The sequence below is a fragment of the Acartia tonsa genome, chromosome 4 (assembly GCF_053477335.1).
Source record: "Acartia tonsa isolate MP-2025a chromosome 4, ASM5347733v1, whole genome shotgun sequence".
Lineage (NCBI taxonomy): Eukaryota > Metazoa > Arthropoda > Copepoda > Calanoida > Acartiidae > Acartia > Acartia tonsa.
This window is the reverse complement of record NC_137263.1, coordinates 56,656,537-56,665,490: the sequence shown is the minus strand read 5'-3', so window position 1 is coordinate 56,665,490 and position 8,954 is coordinate 56,656,537. Positions and strand designations below refer to the sequence as shown.

At 33.0% G+C, this 8,954-nt stretch overlaps 1 protein-coding gene across 1 annotated transcript in view; it reads left to right on the top strand.

Moving 5' to 3' along the window:
• The first annotated feature begins 3,511 nt into the window (after nt 1-3,511).
• LOC145315564 (ATP-binding cassette sub-family D member 2-like) overlaps nt 3,512-8,954 on the top strand; it is a 162,535-nt gene continuing 157,092 nt past the window's right edge. Inside the window, exons 1-7 of the mRNA XM_080155546.1 lie at nt 3,512-3,577; nt 4,122-4,220; nt 4,959-5,014; nt 5,961-6,018; nt 7,642-7,772; nt 8,150-8,233; nt 8,423-8,485. Coding sequence (XP_080011672.1) covers nt 3,512-3,577; nt 4,122-4,220; nt 4,959-5,014; nt 5,961-6,018; nt 7,642-7,772; nt 8,150-8,233; nt 8,423-8,485 — 557 coding nt within the window. The remainder of the gene's footprint in view (nt 3,578-4,121; nt 4,221-4,958; nt 5,015-5,960; nt 6,019-7,641; nt 7,773-8,149; nt 8,234-8,422; nt 8,486-8,954) is intronic.

The window sequence follows — 8,954 nt, the reverse complement described above, 5'->3', positions numbered from 1 at the left end:
ATGCGCGAAAAGGTCTATTTTGAGCGTTTTTTCTTCAGTAAAGCTTTCCCTGTGCATCATTGGATCTTGGCTATTCCAGATTATTTGTAGGCCTTGTTATACCGCTTAAAATGATGTGCGGGTATGATCTGTACGCTCAGCCGTTTGGCAGCTAGCAGCCTTTAAAATGCATAGATTTTTGGCAATATTCGTTACCAGCAATATTTTACCGTGAACTGCAGTAGATCCAAAGATTTTAAGCCAATGAATGTGTTTATAACTCTTTAAGGACCAGTGAAATTTACTTTCCAATATCCCCTCCCTCCCTGCATGAGTTTATTTGTGTGTGTGTGTGTATGTGTGTGTGTGTATGTGTATGTGTGTGTGTGTGTGTGTGCTATGTAATCCCCCAAAGAGCCATTATTGCCATTATTACGAGTATTGTACCTTTTTCTCCAGGAATCATAAGAGATAAGACAATTGACTATAAATTATGAAAAACAAAATAATCCCATTTTAATTGGTTGATAAGTTTGGATCAAACCAATCAATATTCAGTAAAAGTACCCAAAGTTTTTAAACCAACTAATAAAAAACTTTGAGTACTATGTTATTTATAGACTAATGTCTCCTCCCTCCCTGACGTTTTTCATTAGAGCTCAGTTTTTAGCAGTGAAGCTAATCGATAATTTACTTTGCTTAGTGCCGAAGCTACTCTATAATTTATAGACAAAGGAAGTCCCTCAAAACTCAGCATGTTACGTCATAAAAACCAGGGGATTATCCACATCTTTTTTAGGGGTTTTCTTTCTAATCCTCCTCTCCTCATCCCTCATTTTTATGACATCATTGAAGGACTTTCTTCACATAGTCCGTTATTCTGTTGGTCATACTGCAAAAGTCAAAAAATCTAATTCTCACAAAGGATTCGTGACATTTCCTTTATTATGACAACTTAAAATCTGTTACATAACATTAAACATTATAAAATCAGGAAATCTTTGTAAAAAAAACATTCATTTTGAAGTGTGAGCGACGGACGGACAGACAAAGTGATTTTAGAGCATTTTGTAAATAAATAGCATAAATAAGAAAATGATGAAGAAGAAAAAAGAAGATATAATGAAAAGATAAAGGAGGGCTTAGCAGTCGAAATTTTTAAAAGCGAAGCTTTTCTATAATCAGGGTTGGTCCGTCCGTCCGTCACTAACGGATAGCTTTTTTCCGTTTATTTAGGCATGTTAGAATTGTCCTATCGATTTCAAACTTTGCATGGTGATTCCTTTGTAGTTAGGTACAATTTAGAAAGCGTAGCAACTCTATAATCATTACAAGAATGTCCGTACGTCCATTTTAAACATGTTGATTTTTTTACTTTTTTAAATAACTAATTTTTATGTGATCTAATCAACCGATTGATCTGATTTTTGGTATATTGATTCCTGGGACAACAAAGTATAATGTTATAAGCGAAGCAACTCTATTATCAAGTCCTAAAAATGTAAGTGTTCTTATACATTATCCTGTATTAAGCAGTTTTTCAACAAATTTACTTACAATTTTGCTTCGACTCTTATACTTTTATATTCTGATTATTCAGTTCTGTTACTATACAAGTGTTAATGTAAGTTTGTCCTACCGTTTCAGTGCTTCGCTTTTATGGATGTTGTCATCCTTGTTTTCATGTCATGTTACTAGGGAAGAACGAAAGGGGGGGGGGCATTGGACTGTTAATGATACAGGTACCCAAAGCTTTATAACCACATTATCTTATTCGTTGCCTAATAAACTTTGAGTACTTTTATCTTATTTTGTTATTGGCAATAATAATAGTGTCCCAACTTTTTAACAAATAATTTGTATCTACTGCAGTTCACGGTAAAATATTGCTAGTAAGCAATATTTCCAAAAATCTATTAATCTTAAAGGCTGCTAGCTGCCAAACGGCTGAACGTACATATCATGCCCACACACTGTTTTAAGCGGCATAAGAAGTCTTACAAATAATCTGGAATAGCCAAGATCCAATTATGCACAGGGAAAGCTTCACTGAAGAAAAACGCGTAAAATAAGTCTTTTTCGCGCATTTCTCTGCACTGCGAGATAATTATGATTTATTGATTTATGGCTATTCCAGATTATTTGTAGGCCTTCTTATGCCGCTTAAAACAGTGTGCGGGCATGATCTGTACGTTCAGCCGTTTGGCAGCTAGCAGCCTTTAAAATTCATACATAGATTTTTGGAAATATTGCTTACCAGCAATATTTTACCGTAAACTGCAGTAGATCCAATAATTTTAATCTATAGAATGGGTAATTTCCATATTATCATGGAAATTTTGATTAATGTATCGTCCATTGTCTTATCCCTAGAGATCACTGCCTGTTACAGATTTTTAAAAGTTGACCTGCTTTAAAAAAAATTTTAAAGTGCCTGGCCATGCGATAATGGATATAGAATATACGTGGATTTTATGACAGGCGAAAATTTTTGTTAATTTAGGTTGCTAATATGGACATCATTGTTGGTCAGTTCATTCATCCAGTAAGAGTGGAGGGGGTGGTGTATCAGGGGTAGATGGAGGTATCGTTATTTTAGACTTCTACGAGTTTCACTTTTTAAGAGTACACAATAATCTGGTGTAAGATCCATGTCATAATAAATCCATTACTGCGATAAAGATGCAAAAAAATCAGAGATAAGTTTTCTTATCTTGAAATAATTATGAAAAACAACATTTTATTTTCTCAGTTTTTAAAGTACAGTGAAAAATTATTTGATTATATAATAAAATATTAACTAACTTATTATAGTACTTTTCCGTAGATTCTTTAAAACTATAATAGTTATTTTTCGCATGGTATCATAGACAGCTTTCCGCGAATATTAAAACACAATTGCTATTAAACTAAAGGTTTTAATTTAATAGTCGTGGAAAATTTCTGTAATACGTTGCTCGACATGATTTTTCAGTATGGCTGAGAACCGGTTCTAATCCAGCTCATAATTCCAGTTTCAAAGCCATACTGGAAACTTCTCTTTAGGCAGATTTCAAAAATTATAAGATAATAAAAATTCTAAACATTGATTTATTCCAAGCCTCTTAATGGATAAGACATCCCCATTAATTAGAAACAAATGTACATCTCCATTGATGATAAACATATTCATTCCTTCTTAAAATTTTTATTATTGTTTGAAAAGTTAAAACCAACCAATAAAATTTAATGATAGAATCCATACTTAGCTAGTTTTCAGTATAGTTCTTTTCGTGACAAAGCCTCTTAAGGGGCGTTTCGTCGTATTTTCTCATTAGCTTTTATAGGCTATTTTAGGTTCGGTTAGATTAAGTTGGGTTAGGTGAAAAGAAATAGAAATAGGGGAAAAGCTACTGTGAAAAAATGACGAAACGCCCCTTTAGAGGCGTTTCCACGAAAGGGACTATACCCCTAGTTTTTTACATAAAATAAATATCAAACGAGTGGATAACTACTATTTTCAGACCAAATGTACTAAGTGAGCAAAGATAAAATGAGTGTTGTATCCAAATTTGCTGCGAAGCATCGCAGCTTAGGACTGACTGGCAGCAGAGTGGCGGCAGCAGGAAATTATACAATACACCAAAACCGTGCCTCAGCCACGCATAAGCCTAAAATTTAAATCTGCTTGCGTTCAAAAAAAAATATTTTGTCAGTTTAATAACAGGTTTAGACATCCAGCTGAATTATACAGTTAAAATTGGACGATTTCACTGAGGCTTAAACTTTATATGATATCTTAAAGAACATACATAAACAGACAATTATCCTATAACTTTTCTTTACTAGGGTAGGATAGGTCGTCTTCAAGTGAAAACAATTTTGTTCTCTGTGTAATAACAATGGATTTATTATTACTTGGATCTTTCACTAGATTAGCATGTATTGTAATAAATTGAAACTTGTAGATGGCTAGAATAACGATCCCCCCAGTCGACTCCCTTTACTCCATCCTCTCCTCTCCTACTGGATGAACGAATTGACCAATAAAAGATTTTCAAATCAGCATAACATCCACGTATATTCTATATCCACTGTAATAACTTATTTAAATGATTAAGAGCAACATTATAGCATGTTTATTATGTCTGATTGAATAACAGATAGACATACATCCATTTACTTTGTATTGTATAAAATTTGTTTTGACAGCTGCTATCCTTGGTTATTTTGGCGCGGTTGTAGCACCAAAACTATATAAGGTAATTGAAGCTTTCCTTCAAAGTGTCTATTAAGCATTGTACCCCCTCTAAATTAAAAAAAACCATAGGGGGAGAGGGGGGGTAGCTTTAACCATGCAGGTTTTTTTTATCAATGTGGGGCCTATACCTGCGGGGTTTAATCGTACAGAATTTAACCTAACCTAAATTAATAAACACAGTAACAAAAACTACCCCTTCTCCTTATTTTCTATTTATAATACAAAGTAGAATGATGTCTGTCTGTCCGTCTGTCCCTTAAGATCTCGGTAACCACTGAACCGATCGGATTTTACTCTTCAGGGTATATTCCTATTGGTCCTGTGGTGGTTTTAAGCTATTTTCTTGGGGGGGTAGGACACCCCCAACCCCCCAAAAAACTAAAAAAAAACACACCCCAAAAAAAAATATTTGTAAAATCTCAGTAACTGCTGAACATATTGGGCTTTACTCTTCTGAGATTATACCTACTGGTATCTACCCAACCCCGCCAAAAATGAAAATTCCCCCCCCCCCCAAAAAAAAAAATCTGGGGAGACTATAGTGCGCAGCACCAGAATTTTTTTTATATTTTTTTAAAATTACCTCATGGGGCAAAGCTCCTAGAGGCTAGGGGCGAAGCCGCTAGTTTATTTAAAAATAAGGTGGGATCTATTGCTTAACAAAGTACTTTGAGAGAGAACGACTGGAAATATATATATATATATATATCCTTATGAAAACGTTCTGTTGTTTTTTAAGGCATATAAATCTAGCGGTTCTAAAGCTGAAAATGGAAATGTTGTTAAAAAATCAAGGTAAACATGCAGAAAGGGAGGGGACATTGGGCCGTTTATTACATGAGTCCCCAAAGTTAAATGATGACGCTTTCTTATGCGATGGCTTAGCATATTTTGAAACTGTAATGAAATTTGATTGATTAGTTCATTAAAATCGGTGTCCAAACGTATTAACCATTAATTACAATCTACTTATATAGTAATTTGGTGCATAATTATTGGGGATGTACATCAATTTATCAGCCATTGTCTTATCCATTTAGATCTCTGTAGGCATGAAATATCCCCCCCCCCCTCCCCACCACCTCTTGGGGAGCTTTTTCCTTCACACCCTCGCCCCTGTACATTAAAATATGCACTTAACGCCATTGTACATTGAATTTAACCCTAAAAATGGTAAGATTTGAATACATTTCTTTTAAATTATTATCAAATTTAGTTAAGTTCTATTTTTATCATGCAGTATCCTGACTAAATTCTGCGGATCTACTGCAGTTGACGGTAAAACATTGCTGGTAAAGAAAATTGCCAAAAAATCTATGAATTTTAAATGCTACTAGCTGCCAAACGTACAGATCATGCCCACACACTGTTTTAAGCGGCATAAGAAGGCCTACAAATAATCTGGAATAGCCATAAATCAATAATGCATAATTATCTCGCAGTGCAGAGAAATGCGCGAAAAAGGCCTATTTTAAGCGTTTGCATCATTGGATCTTGGCTATTTCAGATTATTTGTAGGCCTTCTTGTGCCGCTTAAAATGGTGTGCGGGTATGATCTGCACGTTAAGCCATTTGTCAGCTAGCAGCCTATAAAATGCATAGATTTTTGAGAATATTCGTTACCACCAATATTTTGCCGTCAACTGCAGTAGATCCAATCCTGCACACTCCAATGTTTAAATGTATAAGGATAGGTTTTGCCAAGAATTTTTGTTTGATTTAACATGTCATATTTGTTTAGAAAAGCCAATCCTGCCGTGAACAAAGAATTTTTCAAACAACTTAGAACTTTAGTAAAGGTAAATGTTTTTGAAAACTTTTCTATAATTAGAGTTTTTCCATCCGTCCATTGGTGACAGATATCTCTTATCCTTAATTTAGGCATGTTGGAACTGTCTTTTTGATTTAAACTTTGAAAAATGATTTCTATTTTCTGCAACCGTTAGGTAAGATTTAGAAAGCATAAGAACACTATATTTGTTCCTGGAATTTATCGATCTATTTAAAACATGCTGATTTTTAACTTTTTGACACCAATTTTTGGTATGGCATGATTATTCTATTCATTTTGTAATAGTGATTCCTAGGACAACAAGGTAATGTATTATAAGCAAAGCATTTCTATATTCATAAGTCATAAAATGTAAAAGTATCTATTTACTTTTTCCTTTATTTATGCAATTTTGCAACAAACTTTTATCCATTTTTTTAATCTTATTCCTATAAAAAAAAGATATATCTATACTTATATGAATATCATCAATCTTGTTATTTAGCTACTGATACCAAGCATATGGAGTATAGAAGCTGGAATCAGGGAGTAAGGGAGGGTACAATGGGCAATTAATTCAATTTAAGAGTTATCGCTGAAAGCCTATGAAATCCAGATTAATCCAGAAAATTGTAAAGGAAGAGGTAATACAATTCAGAAAACTATAAAATAAGAAAAGAGTTCCAATAAAAAAGCATTCATTTGAAAATTAGATTACCAGCCCATCAGACTGACGTAACCATTCTGTAATTAATAACTAGAAAAATCTCCCTGAAACCCATTCAACCCATAGCCCCATAACCCAAAATTTAATTGGGTTCTTAGAATGGTATTAAACAAATATCACAATAAAGTTATTATCTATGAAATGATATTTTCTGAAGATAAAAAAATTGTTAAAACCAGCCACATCATAACAAATTAAGTTTATTGGTACTTGTCTGTAATATTCAAAACTAACACATGAGTTGCAGCATTTGTTGCGCTAGTACCCAAAGTCAGTCAGAAACTGCTAAATTCTTGTATATTCCCTTTAAGCAAGTACCCAAAGTATGAGACTCCTAAAAATTGAATATTCGATCCATTGTCCCCTCCCTTACTCCCTGAGCTGGAATACTATCTGTTCATACTCTTGTTCTTATAACTAGAGTATATCTATACATATATGAATATAATTATACTTGTTATTTAGCTAATGATACCAAGCTTATGGAGTATAGAGGCTGGAATACTAACAGTTCATACTCTTGTTCTTATAACAAGATTATACCTATATGCATATAAATATAATTATACTCGCTATTTAGCTAATGATATCAAGCTTATGGAGTATAGAGACTGGAATACTAACAGTTCATACTCTTGTTCTTATAACAAAATTATATCTATACGTATATGAATATAATTATACTTGTTATTTAGCTAATGATACCAAGCTTATGGAGTATAGAGGCTGGAATACTATCTGTTCATACTCTTGTTCTTATAACAAGATTATATCTATATGTATAAAAATATACTTATTCTTGTTATTTAGCTAATGATACCAAGCTTATGGAGTATAGAGGCTGGAATACTATCTGTTTATACTCTTGTTCTTATAATAAGATTATATCTATACGTATATGTATATAACTATTATTGTATTTAGCTAATGATACCAAGCTTATGGAGTATAGAGGCTGGAATACTATCAGTTCATACTCTTGTTCTCATAACAAGAACATTTCTGTCCATTTATGTGGCCAGGCTTGAGGGAACTATGGTGAAACACATTGTTAGGTAAGTAGATATTGTTAAATAGCAACCATGACATTGTTGGGGAGGTGAGAGGTTTGAATCTCAGCCCAACACATTGTCAAAACTTAAAATGTTAAAAATGGTTCATTTCTCTTTTATGTTAGTAACATACATAGTTAGAGTATGGGGAATACCTTGGTCTACAAACAGACAATATTCATTACCATGGAAAGTCAGACAAAGGTTGTGCAATAAAAGGGTTGGTTGTCTGTTGGATGATACTTAAAGTAGATTATACCCTTGGGTTCTCTAGACTATCACTTGAAATAAGCAACTAATCTAACACTTTTTAGTATACAATATTACAACAAAATGTCTCATTGCATGAAGTTTATTTTAATAAAATTCACAAAATTTAGGAAAGATATATCAAGCTTTGCCTGGTTGTTGGCAACCTGGTTTGGAGTGGCAATACCAGCAACATTTATTAACTCATTGATCAGGTATTTTAAAGTGTTAGGCATTTGCTTGCTGCATTTGAAATAACAGTCTTGTTTTCAAACTATAAACTTTAGAATTAGTTTTTCTTTTTTTCCAATTTGCCTGGTTTGTTCATGTATATATTTGAGAAAAAATATTTCTACTAATCAACCAAATTCTATTTTTAAGTTAACATTTTCTTTTCTTTACAGATTTCTTGAGAGCAAGTTAGCCTGGGCGTTTAGATCAAGACTTGTAAATGAAGCTTATACTAGGTAAATAATTGTAAGTTTGAATTTAGTAGAATTTTGTAAAATTGTTGAACAATTATATGAATTATCTGCATTTCTTTTACATTTGAAATGGAACTTTCTATTTTATATTTAGCCTTTTTAGCTAATACTACTAGCCTCTAGGCGCAGTGCTAGATGTAAATACAACAAAATATAAGAGTGATTATAGAGCTCCCTTTAAAAGGATATAGGACATCTGAGAAAAACAAAAAAGTTAGAAACAAAATAATAAAACTGTCAGGGTACATTAGGAGAATTCTTTGTATACCATAACTCAATGAGTCTGTTGTTTACCAAGATCATAAGGTGTATAGTCTGACATCATTGTTCTTTCTATATCTGAGTATAAATTATTTGGAATTAAATTGTAGTGCATAGTCTAGTATAAAACATGAAGTGTTATTACATCTTGATGGAAGACTTGATACCCCTGACCATTGTCTTACTGATA